General features: G+C 42.9%; 3 protein-coding genes across 5 annotated transcripts in view; 2 read left to right on the top strand and 1 right to left on the bottom strand.

Annotated features, from left to right (window-relative positions):
- LOC146675501 (protein NLRC3-like) overlaps window positions 1-24,162 on the bottom strand; it is a 507,908-nt gene that overhangs the window by 314,012 nt on the left and 169,734 nt on the right. The gene's annotated exons all lie outside the window — the stretch shown is intronic.
- On the top strand, window positions 1,060-13,754 carry LOC146675516 (focadhesin-like). 2 transcript variants are annotated; one of them, XM_085400540.1, is made up of 7 exons: window positions 1,060-1,279; window positions 1,586-1,851; window positions 2,917-3,016; window positions 10,896-10,997; window positions 11,094-11,221; window positions 13,106-13,232; window positions 13,347-13,753. In XM_085400540.1, exons 4-7 carry the CDS (start codon window positions 10,929-10,931, stop codon window positions 13,512-13,514), a joined length of 492 nt encoding a protein of 163 aa, XP_085256666.1. In that variant the 5' UTR covers window positions 1,060-1,279; window positions 1,586-1,851; window positions 2,917-3,016; window positions 10,896-10,928; the 3' UTR covers window positions 13,515-13,753. The 2 variants fall into 2 exon arrangements, with proteins under 2 accessions (XP_085256666.1, XP_085256665.1); XM_085400539.1 differs by lacking the exon at window positions 2,917-3,016 and having other exon boundaries at window positions 13,347-13,754.
- LOC146675515 (protein AF-9-like) lies at window positions 19,533-22,866 on the top strand. Its single transcript, XM_085400544.1, has 5 exons — window positions 19,533-20,322; window positions 21,128-21,224; window positions 21,336-21,398; window positions 21,541-21,612; window positions 21,980-22,866. The coding sequence occupies exons 1-5, from the start codon at window positions 20,219-20,221 to the stop codon at window positions 22,100-22,102; spliced, it is 459 nt and encodes a 152-aa protein (XP_085256670.1). The 5' UTR covers window positions 19,533-20,218; the 3' UTR covers window positions 22,103-22,866.

Raw genomic sequence — 24,162 nt, 5'->3', positions numbered from 1 at the left:
CTCCGTGGTGTCATTTCTAAAGCATCGTGCTCATGCATTGTTCTGGCCTGTATTGCTAGTGCAGACCTAGCATTACAGCACAGCCTGTATTGTTTGCTGTATAGGCAACATCCTGTAGAAACCGCTGGCACTGTTTGGTTTCAGACTTTCAAACCATTCACAGCCATGAAACAGGACTGAGCTTATTTTCAGCATCACCTAAAATATAATGAAGGCTTTCTTTATGTTGTTGGAACGTCTTCTTTATGTTGGTGACACGTTTGAAAGTGTTCAGATTTAAAGTGCAGTGATGTGTGTGTGTGTGTGTGTGTGTGTGTGTGTGTGTGTGTGTGTGTGTGTGTGTGTGTGTGTGTGTGTGTGTGTGCACTGTCACGCTGCTCTGACTGGTCAGTGACTCTGTTCTACATATTGTAGTAAATAAGCTGTTGATAAGATGAACAGGTGCTGACTTACCTGTTCCTGTTTTTGGGAGCCAGTAAACAGGCTGCTGGTAGCAGGTGGACAGTACAGCCTGGCTTATCGTTATGGTAACAGCAGGTGGGTGGGACTGGGTGTGTTTGGGGAGGGGCTTGGGTTACTGTGTTAGTATATTAATAGTATTCAAAAACAATATGTGTTTACTGATGCTGCTCATCCCCTCATTGTTTAGTATATGTAATAAATAATTGTTATTATTATCAATATTATTATCAGGTTAAGTGAAATTCATTCAGTCCAACTCAAAGAGAATTTCTATTTGTGCAAAATATTCCGTTTGCATAACATCAAGAAGCATAAATTCTTATTAAAATATATAAGAAAACCAAAGTGTTGTTTAGTTCGTGGGTGGATGGCTGAAGGGTAATCTTGGTTTCCTTTGTTTGGGACAAACATTTGGGAATATTTGTTTGAGAGGAAGAACTTTACATTATATATATTATATATATTATATATTATATATATTATAACACACGATAACTTTAAATGAATGTCGTGTTTTTAATTCCGCTCCGGACTCGTGAATCTCAACCCAGCAGCAGCGGTAACGTTTGCACGTCCTCTCCCGTTAATGCGGCAGGTAAATAATCAACTAACAGTGCATATTATGTTAGCGCGATCTGCCTTATTACAAACCTGCCATCACTGTGCATTTAGTGACCATGATGAGACAGACAGAGTCTGGCTCAGATGCTGGCAGTTCTCGCTGCAGTCTGCCGGTAGCGTCTCCTTTCAGGCCAGGATAGACGAACATCACCGAGCAGTGACTCAGTTTGTGGTCAAAGGCTTGCACCGATTTTCGGTAAGTGAATGTGTTTAATTGTAGGCAAGGACATTACTGGATATTCTTGTGTAATTGCTACAGAATAATTTATGTTACACTTTGTTATTGCTACAGAAGAATATTTATTTTATTATTTTACATTTACATATTTCTTTCCTGGGGACCCTGTGACACCCATTGAAGAGCCGTAGGCTGTGGATCTCTTAAGATCTCACTGTTGGGTTTGTAAGGCCATGTTACTCCTAAATTTCTACCTTGTTCAAAGAGAAGATATAAAACAAAGTTCTGAGCTAATCGACCTTAGTGTTCTCCTTTTTTAAACAGAATCGATAAAGAATCGAAAATGGAACCGGAATCGTGAAAATCTTATCAATACCCATCCCTATTTGTCGGTACTGCGCAAAGTGGCCAACAATCCAGCAGCAGCGACCGATTGGCTGTTGGCGGTCAGCTCCGCCCTGTCGTCCAGCCAGCGCCTGTCCTCCTCTCTTGTCCTGATTGTGACTTATCTCATCATCATGGGTCAGGAAAACATCTGCCAGCTGGCTTTGAAAGCAAGCCAGGCTGTCGCTGCTGCCGACCCCTGCCAGGTAGATAACCCACACAACTGTTCTCTTAAATCTGTGGACTGAATATAAAGTAATGCATGTTGTTCCCTCTGACATGTAGATTTGTTGTATGTAAGGGAGCTAGCTTGTGTTTGTCTTTTTAAGAGCAGGAAACACATGTTGATAACCTGGTGTTTTGGCACCAACACATGACTTTGAAATGGTTCAGATCAGCAGGAAGATAAAAGCTGTCACTGCTGTGTGATTGCTGCTGATCTGCTGCCGTATAAAGGGAGAGGTTAGGGAGTGCTCTAAGGGGACAGACCTCCCTCTGGACTTGTGTTGGAGTCACTAGCTGCAGATGAAGTGTGAGTTTACCCCTCATTACTCAAGCGTGCACCGGGCCCCAGAGGATTCACCTTCTGCTCTAATTGCTCCCAGAGTGCTGCACACACTGGTGTTTGGATGCACTGGTTGAAGGTTGTTGGCATATTTGAGTCCTCTGGAGATCTCTGCTCGCTCGTACTTGTCATGTTAAACGTGCAGCAGCAGGTCTTTGTTACAGGAAAAGCCAGAAGCTAACCACTATGAAACCTAAATGATGATTTACTGCAGTGATTTTGATTCAAAGTGATGTTTTTGGCTCGACAGCATTAAACGTGTCATCGCTCAGCTTTATTTTCTTTGCCCCTCCCTCTCGCTCTCGGGCCGTGCAGGTGAAGCGGTCGCTCTGCAACAGTTAAGGCTCGGAGTGCCATTAGGTGTGTGGTGGTAATTAAGCTGTGACACTGCACAGCAGCGTGGTGTGTCTAAGGACCGTGATGCTGTCTCACTGTTTCCTTATTTGTAACCTGTCTCATACTAAAGTGTCAGGACTTCATGTGTGATCTTTGAAGCTTTAACTGACTGCAGAGTACAAGATGGGCACCACACATTTAGTATCACAAGGGCAGACTCAACCCTGCTCTATCTGTTTATGCTGAACATCCTGTGAAGCTGTCAGTTTGTGTGCACGTACAGGTCAGTGATGCAGCCTCTGTACGGTCTGACAAAGTGCATTTAATGTTTGGTTGGTGTGTTTGCTGATGTGGGTGTTTCCCTCTGCAGGTCCCGCCCCTCGTGCTGCTTCTTTTGTTCAAACTGACCAAAGAAAAGAATCCTGGCTCACGCTGTTCTCACAAGCCTGCCAAACCTCGGCACTCATAAGGTACGACTAAGAAGAACCTGTACTGACTGTGAGCGTCTGGAGACGGGGCTGGAACATCAGCAGCACCTTTCTACTTCATCTGAGCGCTCACAGTGTGTTTTAGTCCATCATACACACATGTGAGCTTTTATCTGTGGGGTCATCCAGGTCATGTAGTCTGAGGAGCTTTTCTTCATCCAGGAGGATGTCTGTACTTTTGCACAAGGTGAAGTGTTTGCTATGTGCCAGGGAGCTGGGATATAACAACAACACCTCATCCATGCTTAGGCACTACAGAGCTTTGCATGAGAATAAGGGGAACACCGATTGTGGAGCAAGACCAGGTGAGCCATCAAATGTCATGATAATATAGCATGCAGTAATGTTACTAAATGATATAACAATATTATACAGCTGTAATAAGTTACGTGTGTGATATTTATATTTGTGCTTTGTCTTTATTGTCTTTCCTCAGGAGAACAATCTCAAATAGATGAAGACCAGGGGCCCGTTCTTCGTACCTCGCTAAGTAAGTTAGCTGGATTTGATTGTTGACGATTTCGCGTGATCTTGGATCGTTCGGTTCCCCGAAGCTCATCCGGGACTTGCTGTCATAGCAACAGAGCCGTAAGCGTAAACCTGCTCGGGAGCAGGTTTACTTTATGTAAACAGGATTAGATCGCGGCCACGCAGGTATGTCCGCTTCATTTATACGAAAGCAACAGCGATATTCCACCACTGTTTCACCATAAATAAATAACATCAATGTAACTAAAGATAATGCAGCACTTGATCCTTTTATTGATCTCACACAGATACATACAGGTCATTTCCTAAAAAAAGGGAAATGTACTATTAACATTCTATTACATGTATGTGATTATTACAGATGTAATTCATATTTCAGAGTAGTAATTGTAAATTACTTCGTGTAATCAAGATGAGAGACCACGGCTATAAAAGCGAAGGTGGATTTGGGAAGTCTGTCGCAGCCATGTCCTGTCCGTTTACGCGAGCCACCCATTGCGGAAGGTGCAAGATTGATAAGGAGAGTCCTCAGAATCCAGCGCATATTGCGGGACAGACAGGATCCTTTAGCTCAGCGCGACAGTGTGCTCATTGAGAGATATCGATATTCCCGTGAGGGTATTATTTACTTAACCAACTTGTTGACGAGGGGGTGCAGGACCACCACCTGTCTTTTTTGTGCTCTGCCCTTTTCTTGGTTGCTGTTATGAACAAACAAACAGATTATTTCAGGGTCTCTTTTCAAGAGACTAAAAGCAATATAAGTGATAAATATTACCATTCTGTAGAATATTCTTATATTTCACTTTTACTTGTGCCCATGTTCTAGTGGGTCCTGTTGTGGCTCTAATGTGAAAGGGGATATAATGTAACATAATATAATATAATGCCATATAATATTGGATAATATAGTGTAATATAATACATCTACCCTACTGCCTACTGGTGTTGGCCAGAGGGGCCGATGGCGCGATATGGCAGCCTGGCTTCTGTAAGTCTGCCCCAGGGCAGCTGTGGCTACAACTGTAGCTCGCCTCCACCAGTGTGTGAATGTGAGAGTGAATGAATAGTGGCATTGTAAAGCGCTTTGGGTGCCTTGAAAAGCGCTATATCAATCCACTCCATTATTATTGTTATTATTAAATTACTTACGAGTTTAATTTGTCAGCAACTTCCTGCCAGCCCTCGCTCCTTGCTTTTGCAGCCTTTGCAGTGTTCCCTTGCGTTCTGATTAAACTCTGAAACTCCTGAAATCCCTCACTCAAGAGTTCTTGCTCTGCTGCCAAAAAATACCGAGCGCGCTCCTTCGACATTTTCGCCGACCAATCAGAGGGTTGCCGATCAATGTTTCTACTATCGATGCGTAGCCCCTTTTACGACACCCAGTGATCTCACATTACTTCATCCAGCTGTACTAATCGTCAACAGCAGGTGTGTTCGGAGAACCGGATTAGCGAGCTCACGGTTAGCGCGATGATTTGGTCTTAGATATGTCATTTGATCTTGGATGTAGTAAGCGACGTACGAAGAACGGGCCCCTGGTTAGCATGGTGATTGAGGACTCCCAGCCATTTAGCATTGTGGAGGACAAAGGATTCAAAAGATTTGTTAAATCATTAAATCCTAGCTATGTTCTCCCCACTAAAAAGGCCATAAAAGCAGTGAAAATTTAGTTTTTACAGAATAAAATGTGGGCAGGACTGACGCCTCAGTGTGTAGCTGTCCATACCTCAACGTTACAAAAGCACAACTACTGTCCACACCCCAACCACACCTCACCTCACAGTAAATGATCATTTCCATTTTAAACATTTCCAAATTATCATTTTCCATACTGCCAGTATAAATATACAAAGTATACTGCCATCACTACAATATAGATGTTTTACACACTCCTTTTGTTGTTGACATTTACAGGCTGTGTGCAAAAGGCCACACTCTTCAAATTCATGCCAACTAATATTTTTACGTCCAGTAGATGTCCTACTAGAGCAAATGAAGCTTTAAGAAGCTTTGCGCTGGGATGAACCAATTGGATGAAAAGCTTAAGTGCTTCATGAAGCTTCATCTGCCCATCACTAGGTTTTATTGACCCAAAAATATGAAAATATATTTAACAAAGCCAAAACTTAAACAGGCAGACTAATAAAAGAGGTCAACTCAATAAACTAAACTCAAGATAATAATTAACAAAACCTCAAACAACCATATGACAAACTGAACTGATGAAATTACACACAGGGGAACTTAAATACCGGTTTAGCTAAACCAAATGACACACACGGGGGAAAACAAGATGGCTGCCATATAACCAACTAATACAAAACAATTAAACACACATGAAACACCCCCCAGGCAATGAAGCATGTGGTGCAATCCAATTAGGCTGTCAGTGGTACTTCAGGTCTCCCAGCCCTTTGCCACACCTTTTGCCAGACAGGAGGAGAAGCCAACCCCCAGGTAACTCAAACAAAGAAAATATGTATTAATATAACATAAAACGGAACTTTGACCTTGCAAGGTTAATATGTGTGCACGCTAGTGATGGCCAAATGAAGCTTTCCGAAGCACTGAAGCTTGTATTGAAAAACGGTTCATTACTCGAAGCTTTTCAACACAGTCCTCTCTGGTGACATCTGGTGGCCAAAAATATGAAGAGCAGCTTGAATCCACAAAATAAAACCAACCGCTTCATTATGATTGCCCACTCTACAGAGTGGAATCCTGTCTGATATTGGGCCTCCGTTGTGTTGCTTTGAACGTGTATTTTTTGGTGGTTAAGAAAATGTGTTTTATTTGTTTAATACATAGTTTTAACCAGTAAACTCTCCTTGTTTAAACATGCACCATGGTGTGGTCTTTCTTTGCTTGTGACTTCTTGATGTTGGTAAATACAATAATTGAAAAATACCACTTTACATATATATACATATAATAATGTAAAACACATTATGGAGTATGCTTCTGCTGTGAGGTCCTGCCTCCATGCACTTATGCAATTAATCGCTAGACAGGTGTATTTATAAATAATATTATATTAAGGAAATTTTCCCAGACATATTTTTGACCTGGGGGTAGAATTGATTGTGAAATGGAAAAGGAAAATGCTTATGAACTTGCAAATTAAAAACATGATGCATGAACATGAACACACTGAGATAAGACAGGGACCTTCAAAGTAAAACAGGAAACACATAACACAGACTGAACAAAGACACAGACTCACATGCAGGCACTACAAAGGGAACAGAGACGTGGGACCAGGGCAGACACAGACACTGACTGGACGTGGAAATACAGCAGACAAGGAAGACAGCAACTACGGAACACAGACAGAAAACCAAAACACTAAAACTCTAACCAAACCCCACCCAGAAGACCTTAACTAAGAAAAACCCGTAAAGCAAAGCTAGAATATAATGAAATGACAAAATCAAATAACCAAAAACACAAAACACAGGAACCCTAACAGTATCTGTCACCATCAAAACACTCCACAAATCCCGCGAATGATTCGCTTCCTTATAAACCATCAAATCAGATACTGAAGCAGTTAGGTTCTAAATGAAGCTTCGGACGTCACTGATCACGTGACTCTGGCCAAACGAATCAAGCTTCGACACAGTGCTTCAGAAGCAGTGTGTTGATTTTTTTGACACACGCACCGGAGCTTCAGCTTCAAGCGGACCATCACTAGTGCACGCTAGTGATGGCCAAATGAAGCTTTCCGAAGCACTGAAGCTTGTATTGAAAAACGGTTCATTACTCGAAGCTTTTCAACACAGTCCTCTCCGGTGACATCTGGTGGTGAAAATTTTGAAGAGCAGCTTGAATCTGCAAAATAAAACGGACTGCTCAATCATCACTGCTCACTCAAGAGTGGAGTTCTCTCTGATATTGGGCCACCGTTCCATTGCTTTGAACATGTAATTGATTTTGTTTTCTCGATTGGGGGGCTGAAAAAAATGTAATGCGTATTTGCGTAATACATTTTGATCAATAAACTTTCCCTATTTAAACATGCACTATGGTGTGGCCTTTCTTTGCTCATAACTCCTTGATGTTGGTAAATACAATAAGTGAGCAATATATATGATAACGCACAGCACATTATGCAGTATGCCCCTGCTGTGGAGTCCTGCCTCCATCTACTTGTCATTTAATCACTGGACAGCTGGACAGGTTCATACAAAATATTAGATGAGGCCAATTGTCCTATACATATTTTTGACCTAGGGGTGGGATTGATTGTGAACTGGAAAGGGAAAATGCTTAGGAAGCTGAGTACGGCTGCATCGTTACCGATTTGTAGAATCATTTTGATTCGATACAGGATCCGATTCAATTTGATTGGAATCTGGAAAGTTTTGCCTCAGTCAGAAATATTACAGTTCTGATCATTTAACAGTATATATCCATAATTTCGTATCTATTAAAAGAAAGCTGACACATGTGAGACTTAATTAGAGATGTAAACAGAGAGTTATGAAACCTGCAGCTGCAGAAGCCAGCGAAAAAAAAAGAGGCAAACACAGCGCGGACCCGACGACACATCAAAATCTGATTCTGACGCGTCGGGTCCGCGCTCTGCGTTTACGTTTGTATGCAGAATCCGTAAACCTGCTCCCAGTTACTGTTTTAGCTGTTTGGTGTTTGACGACATGTTGTGAGGTTTAACCTGAGATGCTGGCGTTTCAGGCATAATAACGTTAATTTACAAATCGACACGGGATTTTAATGAATCAATATCACTTTATTCAATTTAGTATGGATTGTAATCAGAAAAGCGATAATCAAAACCCACCCCTAATCAAGAACTTGCAAAGTAAAAACATGATCTATGTCAGGTAGCCCTTTTGTTATTTACATTTAAAAGGAGGATTAGTGTTACTGTGTGCTGGCTGAGTCGGTTTCTTTTCTTAGAAATAGTTTCTCCTGCCCTGGAGAAAATCCACTTGCATGGAATAGAAGAGGCTGTGGAGTGCAGGAACCACACTGCAAGCTGGTAGATATGCAGGTATTCCTGGGTCCTGCAGACTATCACCTAAAAACAATAAACAAAATGATTTTCTAAACTGTAGCAATGTAATGTACGTATAGTGCCAAATACATTTTTGTAGTCTTCATCAGCTTTAATTCACATGGAAGTGTTCCTAAAGTCATATGCTGTAATGATATTTACATTATGAAAACATGATTTTGGACATTTCAGGTTTTTCACTTCGGCAGATAAAATGAATTGAGCAAAATCAACTCAAAATATTCCCACACGCCATAACGTCCTCTCTTCCTCGCTGGCTCCATATCTGTCAGTGGAATGATCACCTCTTCGCTATCTGTCACCATCAACACACTCCACGAATCCAGTGGATGATTCACTTCCTTATATCCGTTTGAATCAGGTACCGAAGCAGTTACGTGCGTAATGAAGCTTCGGACGTCACTGGTCACGTGACTTTTGCCAAACGAAGCAAGCCTCGACACAGTGCTTCTGAACCAGTGTGTTGTTTTTTTCGACACACGCTCCGGAGCGTCAGCTTCAAGCGGGCCATCACTAGTGCACGCCATATAAACATTGGAAGGTGTGATGGAAAAATAAATACATTTAATAAAGAAACAATATTGAACAATAAGTAGAATATTTTAAAGTAGTGACTGTAAATTAAACTAAAGTGAATCAACGGGTGGTGAGGTGTGGAGCTTACCATGTGTGGCATGCCATCACAACTGCACAAAGTTGGCCTTTATGGAAGAGTGGCAAGAAGAAAGCCATTGTTAACAGAAAACCATAAGAAGTCCCGTTTGCAGTTTGCCACAAGCCATGTGGGGGACACAGCAAACATGTGGAAGAAGGTGCTCTGGTCAGATGAGACCAAAATGCAAAATGCTCTGTGTGGAAAACTAACACTGCACATCACTCTGAACACACCCCACTGTCAGATATGGTGGTGGCAGCATCATGCTCTGGGGGTGCTTCTCTTCAGCAGGGACAGGGAAGCTGGTCAGAGTTGATGGGAAGATGGATGGAGCCAAATACAGGGCGATCTTGGAAGAAAACCTCTTGGAGTCTGCAAAAGACTTGAGACTGGGGCGGAGGTTCACCTTCCAGCATGACAACAACCCTGAACATAAAGCCAGGGCAACAATGGAGTGGTTTAAAACAAAACATATCCCTGTGTTAGAATGGCCCAGTCAAAGTCCAGATCTAAATCCAATCGAGAATCTGTGGCAAGATCTGAAAACTGCTGTTCACAAATGCTGTCCATCTAATCTGACTGAGCTGCAGCTGTTTCAAAGAAGAATGGGCAAAGATTTCAGTCTGTAGATGTGCAAAGCTGGTAGAGACAGACCCTAAAAGACTGGCAGCTGGAACTGCAGCAAAAGGTGGTTCTACAAAGTATTGACTCAGGGGGGTGAATAATTACGCACACCCCACTTTGCAGTTATTGATTTGCAAAAAATGTTTGGAATCATGTATGATTTTCGTTCCACTTCTCACGTGTGCACCACTTTGTGTTGGTCTTTCACCTGGAAGTCCAATGAAACTGATTCATGTTTGTGGCTGTAATGTGACAAAATGTGGGAAAGTTCAAGGGGGCCGAATACTTTTGCAACCCACTGTATTTTACCTACACATACATTCTTGTATTTAGACAACACCTGAGGGATAAAACAAACTGTAAATGTCTCCAGCTGGTGTTAACAGCACCACTAACACATCTGTGCTGATGGGGTGTGTGTATCTGTGATCTACAGCTCATGTCTGTCACATCAAATGCAGCTGAGTTTATGTAGATCCATAAAGCACAGCTGATCGTCCTGCGCTGTTTGTGGTCCTGAAATGAACCTAATAAACAAAGATGTGTTTTTGAGGTTTATCAGTGTAAAAGCAGAGATCAGACTGATGTCCATCAAATCTCTGTAATGCCATCTCTGTGCACAAATGAATGGCACAATATCAAGAGCAACAAATCAAACACTGCATTAAACAAACTGTGCTAAATATTAGCACCATTAGCAGGGCACTGTGTGTGGCAAATGTTGGTAAATCAGTTTGTGCACATAACTGAAATGTTCCCCTCTCGATGTTTAGCACTTTGACAAAGGAACAAAGAGAAATTCCCACGTCTTCCACACAGTTTTCTCTGTGTGAACACAGTGTTTCTTGTACCCAGTTTGTAGGAGCTGGGATTGGACTCCACCACAGCAGCCTCTGTGTGGGATAGATGCAGTGCTCTGTAGTATAAAGCACTCTGTCAGTGAGCTGGACTCTCCAAACCAGCAGTCATCGTCTAACATCTGCCTTCTTCAGCTGTAACCGTGTGTTTCTCTTGTAAACTTGGCTCTGATCGTATGTGCTGTAATATTCCAGCTTTGCTTCCCGATCGTGCTGCACAGTCTGCACATGCTGGCCGGCTCCCCCAAGCTGAGAGCAGTGGGACTGCGCCTCATGACCGCTCTGTGGAAAAAACAGGTTTGCAATAATAACGCATTACTATAAATGTCATATTCATGTGTTCAAAGCTTCTGTTTGTCTTTGATTGTGTGCTGCTTTGGTCATGTCTGTAAGGACCGGGTCTACCCAGAGCTGCAGCGTCTAATGAGCCAGCAGGACAGCAGGGTGGTGCTGGGGAGGGACGCCCAGTGGGAGCAGATCCTGGCCAGGGCCGCCTGTGTCAGGGACATCTGCAGAGAGAGGTGGGTCCTCCCATACTTACAGAAACAGTGGGCACTTCCTACATTCACTGGTTCATTCATTCAGTGGACTGTGCATGCACAGTGCAGACAGTGTGAGCTTCCAACACCAGGATTCTTCATCTTTCTAATGAGTAATAATCACTGACTGGACTCTTCATAGATGTTTCTGCTCAGCAAGCTGATGAAAGTTCAGAAACATAGAAATATTTGTTTTTTCAGTCACATCACATCAACTTTGCTTGTTAAGATAAATGAATGCACTTTGTAGCTTTGCAGTGAATGAAGCCTCAGCTCAACGCTCCACTGAGTCCCTGTTTCTCCAAAAATCAGCAGGAGTCCAGTTTTAAATATTTCCGTACAAATGTCCAGAGCAGCTACACGTGCCTGAATCCAGAAGGATCAAAGTCTTACAAAGTTCAGTTCAAACAGAGAGACTGAGAGGCAGCTAACTTCCTGTCTCTGCCAGACTATCAAAATAAAAGCATACATTTGAAGCAAAAGAAATCCAACTATGTCAGTCTGTAAGCACTGCTTCCCATATAATACAACTCTAAGCAAGTGAGCCATAACTTTATAGTTTTACCTTTAATCCAAACTATATTCATCATATAAACTCCACAAACTGCATCCAGGCCTTTATGGCCTTTATGTGTGTTGATGAAATAAAACGATGACTTTATTTGATTATTTCCTTTGTTCTAACCAGCTGGTGCACACTGTTCATCCTCCCGGGGCCTGTTACGCCTGCTAACATGTACATGCAGCTTTTTTAGCAGCATTAGTGAAAACCTGGGAAACCCTCTGGATATATGCTACAGTACAAATTTAGCAAATCATTGAGCTGTTTCGTTGTTTTCACAAATGCTTACGTTTTTCTTCCCCTGCCAGTGGTGGACTCCCTCAGGTATCGGTGCGTTGGTGGTTCTTTGTGTCTGGGGGTGGGCGTCCAGGTACACACTGGCTCACTCCTTGGCGGCCGCTTATCGGGGCCTGGAACCTGGGGCTCGCTCGGGCCACTTCGGAGGTGGGGTGCCCCCGGCCTCTCGGCCTGGGGCTCGGTCACTCAGGCACAGCTGGCTGCTGGCGGAGCTCACGGGCGCGTCACTGCAACTCCCCCTGGCTTCTGTGGCGCGGCTGCCCCTCTGTTGGTCTTCCATGGTCTCTTGTGTTCTGGGGGCCTCTGGATGTCTGGAGTTTTGATCTCCTCCATACCTGCTTCATACCCTGGAGGACGGGGCTGTGGCCCCCCCACACTCCCTAGCAGATCGTTACATGGAGAAACCTTTGGAATACAAGCACGCTGATCCACACAGGTATGCACACAGGTGTTCACTGCTCATGGACTTAAATTACACCTTTCTTGGCTGCTACTTCGAAGCACATCTGTCCTGCGTGCTGCACAACAACATTGAATATTTAGTATTTACTGCTGTTCACACTAAGCTAGATTAATGCGATGGTGTTGTGTTTAGTATGTTGCTTTGTTTTTTTTTGTTTTTTTTTGCTTGTTTTCTATTCTTCTCTCAACAGGTGATCCAGGAGATTTTTATTTTTTTTGTTTTGTATTGTTTAACATTGTAACATGTAACATTGTTTTTCCTTTCCTTCCTCTTTCTTTCTCCCTTTCCTATCCCTCACTCATGTCTGTCAAAAAAAACAACAACAACAACAAAAACAACAACAACAACAACAAATGCTTACGTTTGCTTTTATTGTAAAACATTTGCAGCCATAAGAGTTTGCAATGATAAGAAGCTGTGTTTGGCATTTACTTACTTACACGTGTCCTGGCACTTTTAATGCTTTTTTCTTAAATAAAAATGGTAACAAAATTAGAAGAAACACATTTCCCACTTTGTTCACGCTGATGTGTGTGTTAACCAGGCCTTACCAGCATGCAGGGGACATGGTGGCTGCCATTTCACTCACTTTAAAACAGTGCAACAGACCAGACCTGGTAACCCCGGCTGCTCTCGTTCTGCAGGGACTACAGGAGCTGTGTCGAGCAGAGGTACCTCGCCTGTCTCCATTTGTCTCTTTAAATTCAGGAATCATCATTTTTCTGGATCATAACTTTTGAATCTTTTCCAAAGTTCTGGTCTTAAAACAAATCTTTCTTTCTCAGGTGGTGGATATTATCTCAGCATGGAGAACTGTTTGGCCTGAGCTCAGCTGTCACTCACAGCCAGAGGTGGTTCAAGCCATCGCTGAGCTTTTGGCTCTGGTGCCTCAGCTCACAGTTAAATCAGAGCAGTACGAGGTGCGTCGTAACGTTCATGTTGCTCTGTGTTGAGGAGCTAACAGAGCGACACAGGAACTCCACCAGGTTATGTTTTTCTCTGTGGTTCTGTCTGTAAACAGGACTCTCACCAGCTGTTTGTATATTCTAACCTCACTGTAGAGTCACATCTCTACATCACTGTGTTTGGTAGCTAAAGTTAGCACATCAATGTAAAGCTGGGTAGAAGCACAAAGTACAGACGTGTGAGGGTCCAGTCCTCAGAGTCCTGCTCTGGTCGGACTTCACAGTAACTAATAAATGGATCAGCGAGTGTGAGCATCTTTTTAAAAACAGAAGTTTTGCTAATTTGTTGCTCTTGAGGATTCAACACAGTGCAGCAGTGGCCGTCCCAGCAGATGAATCCTAGACCATGCAGTGCTGCTTGTTGGAAAGCTTTCCTCCTCTCTAACAATGATATGGCAGTACAGCTTAGGTTTGCAAAGTTGCATCTAAACAAACACAAGACCAAAGGCCAAAACCAAACATGGCGTATTAGCACAGGACATCTGATAGACTCCCCCCCATCATCCTGACTGACACCCCCATCACCTCTGTGGACTCATTCCGATTCCTGGGTACCACCATCACCCAGGACCTGAAGTGGGAGCCCACCATCACCTCCGTCATTAAGAAAGCCCAGCAGAGGATGTACTTCCTGAGGCAGCTGAAGAAATTCAACCTGCCAACACGGACGATGATGCAGTTCTACACTGCAATCATCGAGTCCATCCTCACCTCCTCCATCACCGTGTGGTACGCTGGAGCCACTATCAGGGACAAACAGAGACTGCAGCGTGTTGTGCGCTCTGCTGAGAAGGTGATTGGCTGCAGACTCCCATCTCTGCAGGACCTGTACACCTCCAGGACACTGGGGCGTGCAGCTCGGATCTCAGCTGACCCTTCTCACCCTGGACACAGTCTGTTTGACCTGCTCCCCTCAGGCAGGAGGCTCCGGTCCATTCGCACCAGAACCTCTCGCCATAAGAACAGTTTCTTCCCCTCTGCTGTCGGACACATGAACAATAACCGTATGACTGTTCCCACCACTAACACATGACCCTACGCTGTGTCACTGCATCATTCCATGTTTGCACTGATCACCACCTGCACTCATGTATATATCATGTATATATCTATCTACTTAGCACTTTTAATTCTTATTCTTATTTTTATTTTTATATCTATTTAAGCATTTATGACAGTATGATTGCACTAAGCACCGCAGCAATTTCCTAATGTTGTAAACCTGCTCAACATTTGGCAATAAAACCCTTTCTGATTCTGATTCTGATAGGGATGCTTTTGGGTTGCAGCCACAGGACCTGCGCAGCACCTTGCAGTCACTGAGTCAGACACAAATTTCTCTGCTGTGTGAACTTAAGCTTAGAGAAAATCGGTGAATGTGAAATAAAACCAACGGCTAAACCTCCTTAGGAAACTCAACTCCTTTGGAGTCAGCACACCCATCATGATGACTTTTTACTACGCCTTCCTGGAAAGCATCATGACCTTCTCCATCAGCTGCTGGTCCCACTCCCTCAGCCTTCATACAGGAACAGACTGCAGCATCAGTGTGCTCTAAAATCATTGGCCTGCCTGTCAGAACTCTGGCAGGTTTTCATCAACAGGCCCTTAGACAGGCAGCCAAAATCATCAACGACCCCTCTCACATTCTTCACCCTGCATTTCAATGGCTCCCCTCTGGGCGACGCCTCCGCTGCATTTCCTGCAGGACTGAGAGGAGGAGGAGCGCCACCTTTGTCCCCAAAGCAGCTCTGCTTTTTAACTCCAGCTGATAAGAACATTTCCCACACCAGAAACATAAACTACACTCTTATACTACCAACACTTTACTCACTTTTAGTCACTTACAGTTATTTATTCACCTTCAGTCACTTTAATTTTAAAACTGTGTAATTTTAAAACTGTATATTCTGTGTATTTATTATCTCACTTTTATTGTGCTTATCTTCAACGTCATGCTGCTCTGTTGTATGTTAATTGGCCCTTGGGGATAAATAAAGTCTCTCTGATTCTGGTCTTGTTTTTTTATATATTGGTAGTTTGATAGGTTTCGTATTTGTTTTCTTTTACATCATATTAAAATTTATAAATATATAGATTTAAATATATTTGTGTATTCATGTCTGGATTGTGTTTGGTTTTCTTTTATTTATTTCTGCTGTGGTTGTTGTGTATTACTATTTAAATTGTCTTTTTTCCATTATTGTAATTGTGTCTAAAGTTTGATTTGAATGAAAGTTACACTCAAATGCTTTCAGTGTTGCTGTGTTGAGTGTTTGCATGTTTAATGTTTGTATGGAAGACACAGAAAGACATTCGGCTAAAGAAATCTGTGCTAGAGGGACTTTAAAAAAATAAATAAACAGAATGTAAATAATGATGTTTAGTATTTGAGATGGAAGCTGTTTCTACAGGATCCTGATGGACACTCAAAGGTTTATAAAATGTTCTCATTATTTGTTTGCAGCAGAATATCAACCGATGTGAACCAAAACAACAAAAGTGTACAAGTGTGTGAGACTACAAATTCTAGAATCAGAACTGCTGATTTCATTACTCTGAACTTTTAAAGGCAGGTTTTGTATCTGAGAGCAGGGACACTTGCTGTGTTCAGTGTGACTCGTCTCTGCAGAAGGTCAGGGCTCTGATAGTTGCAGTTAGCGGGTGACTTACTGGGCAGGTGGATCCTGAGTGTCTGTTGGAGTCAGGGTTCATTATGGTCCTGGTTGATTTAAACTGTACATGCACATGTGTTCAGTGCCATTCAGCAAACCAGCAAACAGCCGCCTCGCACACATGCGTGTGCTCAGCAGCACCGTAGAAGAATTTAATTCACTTGTTAATGACTTTTCTTTTCAACAAATCAACAACAGCACAGGACAAAGGGGGGTGGGTGGTGGGGTGTTGAGATGTAATCAGATAAATCTGGAATATTAACTGTGATAACAACAATTATCCTAATAGATCTTCAGCTGCTTGTTGGGAGAATCTGGGAGAGGAAAACTAACGTGAGCACAAAGTGTCTGAATGTTTTCCCATCGTCACTTTCCACGATGCACAGAGGACAGGGCTGGGGTGATGTCAGGATGTGACGAGACTATAGTGAGTCCAACTGTTGTGTTACACAGGTGGAAGTATTCAGTCTGGCAGTGTGAAGCTTAAACAGTGTTTTTAACATCACTTTAGGTCCAGCTGACATAAACTTATCACACTCACTGGTAGAAATCAAAGAAAGCAAAATGATGCGTCCAACAGTCTGTTGTCATGCAAGCGTAACACCAAGTACACAGTGGTAGCCTAACACTTATTGTGTGCCCTGTAGAGACTGTGGTATGGTTGTCATAAGGTTGCTACACTGTTTGGATTAAACGCTCCTTAGCAGCAGGATCGATATTGAACAGTGTTGTTTCACCGCCTCCAGCTGACATGCAGCACCCCTGCACACAGGCAGACACACAACCTCTTTCCTCACTACGACACATGTAGCTGACATTCACAACAATGCACAGCACTCAGCAAAACTCCAATGTAAAGAAAACTGAAGTGTTACACAGTTACCATAATCGTTAACCTGCTTGGTGGGAATTTAACATGCTCACGATTTGAGATAATTAGCTGTTATCATTAAAGTGGACATGAAACGCTACATGTATGAAGGCTAATTTACACCACTGAGCCCTGCTCTCAAAGGTAACGCTGTCTGTGCAGCTCGATTTAAGAAGTAAGTGCTTAAAGTTTAAGTTTATATAACACGTTTACCGACATCAGCATGTGATGTCACTGGGTTGGTTAGTTTATGTTAGCTTACTAGTAGCTCGGACCATGCCTCTCCTCAGCCAGGGCTCAGCTATTGCCCATTGTTGGAAGTGGGTGGGCCCGAGTCCCTAACGCCCCATGCAGGACTTGCCAATGAGTCTTGGTACTATACCATGCTGGTATAGCCAGACCTTGAATTTGCCTGGTATGCCTGAACCTGCATCTTATGTAGCCACTCTACATCGTGCTCCTGCAGTGGATGAACTCTCATTCCCAGCCCGCTGGCACAGACTTTCCCGGGAAGGCTGAGGAGAGTGATCCCTCCTACATATTCTAATATAAACCATAAGCTTTATTATTGTAAAATGGAAGCATTAACTAGCTGTGTATATCATATTGTCTGCAATCATACCGGTACAAATTCTTACGTGATACAAAACTGTCGTACTGAGATATCATTGCTATAGCAACACCAGGTGGTTATGATCCCTAGTGCATGTAATTAAGAGACAAGCCTGGGCATGTCTGGGAGTGAGAGCCACATGTGTCAGTCTGCAGTGGAGCAACTTCAGGAACCTCCAACAATCACAGTGCTCTGCAACATATGCAAGAACCTGTTTCAGCCCTTCAGGTGAAAAAACTGTGCGCTACAGTCAGGCTGTGTGTGACCCAAATGTAAACAAATGACTCCACCAAGTGTGGCTGAAGGACGTCATGTGACAGGAAGAGCAAACAGTGGATGAAAGTTACTGATACAGTACATGGTGCAAGACCAAAGCAGCAGGTTAAAAAGCTCAACTCATGACCCAACATCCCAGGTAGAAGAGAGTCTTCAGTTTTATTGTGAAAATATTGTGCAGGTTCCTAAAAAGTCACAAGGTTAAGTTACTTTAGTTACTGTTTAACAAAAGTTTCCAGGCCAAACTACGACTGTTTCTGTACTACATTTGACTTATTCTGTGTTGCAGTGCCGTGCCACTTTCACGCTGCTGCAAACGGCGCTGTGTCATCAGTGACAGTAGCTCATTGGAAGCAATCATGGGATGCCCTTCATTTAATCAAACTTAGAAATGCTGCCGAAAATATCTTTTTGTGTAAATGATCAGAAACATTATTACCACAAATCTTCTTAAAGTATCACTTTGAGCCTGTAAACAAACGGGCACAGCCCTGGTTTATAAACTTTTACTTTGAGTCGGTTCAGAAAGTTGAAGACGTCGTAAGAGAGGCTGCGAAATCATTTTGAGATTGAAGAACATGAAAGAATCATGTTGTTTTCCTGAGCAATGAGAACAATTGAAAACCAGAGCTGTAAGTCAGCTATGTAGAGTTCGAGATGTGTGCGTGTTCCCTTTGAAAGTCAGATCTCCACATTTGCTGAGCTTTACAGTACCAACGTCACAATTAGGGCTGGGCCATATTATACCGTTCACGGTAATACCGGTATAATGTTGGGCAACGATAGGAAAATGAAATATCGCGATAGAATATGAGTAAAACGCGCATGCGCAGTGCCTTTGTTTTCATACGCACATGGCCGATTGTTGAGTGAATCAGATGAACCAGAATTGGTTTGTAAAAATGTTGCAACTTCAGTGATGTGGAACTGGTTTGGTGTTTGTCCGTCAGATACACGACAAAGCACATTTTTTTTGCAGAACATGCAAGCGGCCGTCGTTATTGTCGTATTTGTCGGACTAAGATGCTCTTAAATCTGGGAGTAATCTGGGTCCTAAACTCCGTATGCTTCAGGTCAAACGAACACTGCAGCATCACTGAGAGTTAAAAACTGTCTAAATTCTTTCATCTTTAATAAAACGATCAGCATTGCTGCTTTACCAGGTGTAACTATGAAGTTTAACTTCCAGGCATCCATGAAAACAAAATTTATTACATTTAACGGAGTTAGAAGTTAGCAGGGAGCTAGCGGAAGTTAGCTCGCTAGTTTCGCTAGTTACCTAAGCATGATATTGCATGTTCTGACAGAGATTTCTGAAAAAAATCAAACGTACAGCTCTGCTATCACTTCCAACATAAATGAAGACAGGAAACTAAACAGCAGTGACGTTTGTAGGGTTACTGAAGATGGGCTAGCTGCTATATAATGATGTGCTACGTGATCGCTAGCGACACAGCTATGTTAGCATAACATAAACAGTGAAGCTGGAGGACGAACACTAACACTTTTCCACTTATAAAAGTTAACGTTCCTGATAGTTAGAGACAAATGCAATCGCATGGCAGGATGCTGTAAACGGACCAAACTTCAGTCAGGAGAACAGCTGAGATAATCCATCCACAATACGAGGTTAGTCATTAATATACTGCAACAACATGCAGCTGCCAGAGAATTCAACATTAATGAATCAATGGTACAGAAGTGAAGGAAGCAAGAAGAATGAGTTTAATAAAGTTTGATTTATCTGACTGCTTTGTTTCGCTTAATGTGCCTTATAATCCCATGCACCTTATGGTCAGAAAAATACGTACTGCACACTGCAGTTTAATGTTGCAAAGCACCTCTTTTTAACTTCAGTGGATATTATACATGGTTATGCCCAGGATATGTCAGCCCATTTCTACTGGAAATGCCTTTTGGTTAAACTTTCAGCAAGGAATTTGCATTTGCACTGTTCCATTTTTATAAAGCTTTAATGTACATAAAAACCAGCTTCTTGTTTAAGTGAAAATAAATGGAAGGTTGTCTTTTTGCGCTAGTAATGTTGTGGAGTTGTATTTTGTCTCGCATCAATTATATCGTCAGTTATATCGTTATCGCAAATTTTCAAATATATATCGTGATAAATATTTTTGGCCATATCGCCCTGCTCTAGTCACAATCTGCAGCTTTCTGCTTGTATTCCTGAGGTTTAAACTGCAATGACTGAGGCTTTATTGAACTGTTCCACTCAGTGCTTGGCCCGCTGCAGTCAGTGATGCAGGATCTGCACTCGGACGACGACGACGATTCAGAGGACGACAACGACGACGTGGATTCAGACACGGATCGAGCAGCACACCTCGCACACCACCAGCACAGGTTAGTAGCCCGAGGGCAGCTTTTCGAATGGCTGAACCGCACACTAGTTTAGTTTCATAGAGCTGTGTGCAGACATTGGTAATGAATTCCTTCTAACCAGGATATTGCTATTATGAGGGCTACTTTGTATCTCACATGTTTGTGCAGTAGAGCCAGCCTTTAACAACAAACCTGTAAAATGATGAAGAGCCGCTATTTAAATCTTGGTTAAAATTGCTTGGGACAGTTTCTAAAGGTTCTTTCAACGTGCCTTTTACTAACTTTTCAAGTATTTCATGTAAGCTCTTTCCAACTCTCTCCACCATCCTGTTGGTGGAGGCGTGCCGTCAACCTTGGCCAAAAAGCATAACTTAACCAGATCGTCTCCGTCTCCAACAGTTGACCGGTTTTCTATCATCTATGCCAGGGGTGGGCAATTCCAGGCCTCGAGGGCCGGTGTCCTGCAGGTTTTAGATGTGTCCTTGATCCAACACAGCTGATTCAAATGGATAAATGACCTCCTCATGATGTCTTGATGCTCTCAGAGGCCTGGTAATGAACTAATCATGTGATTCAGGTGTGTTGACCCAGGGTGAGATCTAAAACCTGCAGGACACCGGCCCTCGAGGCCTGGAGTTGGACACCCCTGATCTAGCAGGCCCCTCCCTGACACTGATTCTGCGAGAGTCATCTTCCTGTTAAAGACCGTCCTTCGTCCCCACTCTCTCACATGCTGCTCATGGGGGATTTTTCATTGTTAGCGGTTTTTAGCTAACAGCTGAGACAACAGTTTTAATGTCTTTGTTTTTTGTGACTTCATACTTAGGATTAGTTTAAGTGATGGCAGCAGAAGTGACAGCTCCTCCCATTCCCCGCTGTCGTGCAGAGAGGCCCCGCCCTTATTAAAGTCTACTAATAACCAGGTAATCGTATCAGTAATATACTGGCTTATGTCTTAGATCAGCATGATTGAAAGCCACAGTATCCAGGTGTGTGCGTGACCCTGGGTGACTCTTTGCTCTTCTGTCTGTCAGATAGTGGAAGTAAAAAGTCCCACCAAGCAGAGCAAGCAAGACAAAAGCATGGAGTGTGATAAGGTGAGAACGAGTGTCTTTGGTTTTTAGATGTGGAGTAGACTAGTAAATATTCTGAAATATAGAAAGTGATGTTATGTCTTGGGGTTTGTTACCATCAGCCACTGCTACATCATGACAGCCGTGTTTGCTGTGTGCTTTTCAGGTTTACCTGGATGAGCTGGTGGAGCTGCATAAAAGACTAATGACACTAAGAGAAGGTCACATACTGCAACAGGTGAGCTGATGTCAGCAGTGTCCGATACGTCCATCAGACGCAAACCCACTTCTACAAAGTTTGGGATCCGTGTCAGATGTAAAAACTGAATTCAGTGATTTTCAGATCTCAGATTTTATTCACACGGTTTAAATCGACCAGTTGAGGAAACACGTTAGCGCAGGTCGAAGCTCTCTTCTGATTGGCCAGCTGAGAGCGTGCTGTGCCTGCAGCAGATGACTGCATAAAGAAATCTGCTTGTTTAAAATAAATATTAGACCTTAGACGAAATAATAATGATGAAGTAGTAATGTATAACAATAGTTAATAGTTGCAGACTTTACTTTGACCCAGCCTGTGCCCACCACTCTCACTGTCTGTCTTGCAGATTGTAAACCTGATTGAAGAGACCGGACACTTCCACATTACAAACACTACGTTTGACTTTGACCTTTGCTCTTTGGACAGAAGTACAGTAAGGAAGCTGCAGAGCTATCTCGGGACGTCCTGAGGCACACAGCAGTTGGGTGCTGGATCCGAGCCTCTGACTCGTCCTGTATCAGTTCCAGCTGTAGTTGGCGTGTCTAAACCTCACAGTGGGTCCAGCCTGCTGCTTCGACTCCCCCGAACAAAGAGTTCACCCTGCTGCAGAAATCGGGGGTAGATGTACGAGATCAGGATGTCAGCAGGCAACAATCTGAAAGCTTGATATGAAGGGTTGGTGGGTGGGAGTGATTCTGCTGCCATGTATGTTGTTGTTTATCGTGACAAGTGCATGATCAACTTTGCCTTACAACATTGTACGTCTTATTTATTAAATTTAATTTGCAGGTGTGTGTGCGTGTGTGTTGGGTGGAAAAAAGTGAAACAGGACTTTGAAGAGCTCTATAAGGCACAAGTCTGACCAGTAACACTACTCTGCTTCGGTCTCCGATCAGATATCCGATTCATTCATTTCCCTGGGATCAAACAGCGTCCGCACAGATGCATCTCTGTTGTTCTGTTTTGTTGTGTGCGACCTCACAGTTTGCAAAGACGTGTGAAATATGAAGAAGAATCCAGCAGGAGGTCTGGATACAAAGTGACACATCATGGCGAGCGTGCTGAGTTGAGAGCGCCGTCGTCTGAAAACTAAAAGTTGAGAAGTTTCTCCAGTTTGTTCTGGAGTTAAAGCTTTAAAAAAACTTTATTTGTAAGTGTGTCTTTATTAAAGCCACCTTTATGCAAACTCTGAACTTTGAATCCACTGGAGCTTTACAAAAATCTTTGGCCTTGTCTCCTTTAAAACAACTACTGCTGCAAGTGTCCTTCCTACAGAGGAGTGTAGGGAGCACATTAACATAAACATCCTTCTGAGAATAAAGTGGAAATGTGCAGATTAGTTATTGCAACTAAACCTGATCCTGAAGCATTTCACCAGCTCACAGTGCAGCCGTGGCACTTAAAACGACTGTCATCGCCACATTTCAGTGTTTTTCTCTAAATAGATTTTTGACTTTATTCTCAAAATGATCGACATTGTTTTTTAATCTTACTGTGGTCCTGTTACTCTGCTCTACAAAGTGAACTCATTTTACCAGCTTTAAATACCAGATGAACTCAGTTCGGCTGCTTTAAAAACCTGTTTAATGTTGTTTAAACAGCAGGGCATGAATGGCTGCTCGCCTGTGCTGAGCACTCATCTTTGGTACAGGAGAGCTGCCTCTCAGGAGGTCCTGCCCACTAAGCTTTTGCTTCTGATCGCCTGCCTAAGCACAGATCATGGGTTCAGTTGGTTCAGGATGTTTGTAGACAAAGATCCACTAACACGTGGAGTCATACAACCGACCCAAAACCTGCAGGAGGAACCGTTAACAGGTACTCTGAGGTGTGGATGTGTTTCACCTGTTAAATCAAAGCTCAGCGTGAGACGAGGCCTTTCTTGGAGTCGCCACAGGGACACGTGACAGTCTGATGAGGATGATTTCGTATTTTGAGGATTGAATGAACTATAAATGTTCTGTATGATGTGCAGATCGCACACATGTGGATGAGCTGGTTTTTGTATGTGCGTCTGAAGTAGCTGTGTACACTGTGCACAAATTGTGGTGTCAGGCCCAAAATGTTTGCTGTGTGCATCTTACAGCAGCCTCTGATCATTAGTTCAAAATATCAGCTTTTAGCTCCACCTAGTGGTAGCATGTTAAAACTGCTGCACAGCTCCCTGAAGTGGGAAATCCACAGTTAAATGATTCATCTCATCTTTATTCACTGCTTATATTAAGTTAATGTGAATGATGCATACAAAGCCCTGCCTTTGGTTCAAGCAGACTTACTCCACGATTCTGTGACCATCGTTACCCCCAAAGTCGATGTCTTTGCCTAAAAATATGTAAAATGTTGTTTCCTGATTAAAGCAGTCACAGGACATCCCTCCGTACAGGAAGCTAAAATAGACTGATTGCCCCCTATTGGCTGTTAGTACAGGCCGACAGCTTCACCCTTCTGTACTACACCTTAAAATAATATAAACTCATTAATAGCACTAATAAAAATGTGATTATCTGACCGGTTTTTGATGTGATGCTTTAA

Source organism: Rhamphochromis longiceps, linkage group LG3, assembly GCF_057381845.1.
Source record: "Rhamphochromis longiceps isolate RC_006_pf linkage group LG3, R_longiceps_female_GT1.1, whole genome shotgun sequence".
Classification (NCBI taxonomy): domain Eukaryota; kingdom Metazoa; phylum Chordata; class Actinopteri; order Cichliformes; family Cichlidae; genus Rhamphochromis; species Rhamphochromis longiceps.
Note: the sequence above shows the minus strand (reverse complement) of the source record. Positions and strands in the feature narration are given on the sequence as shown.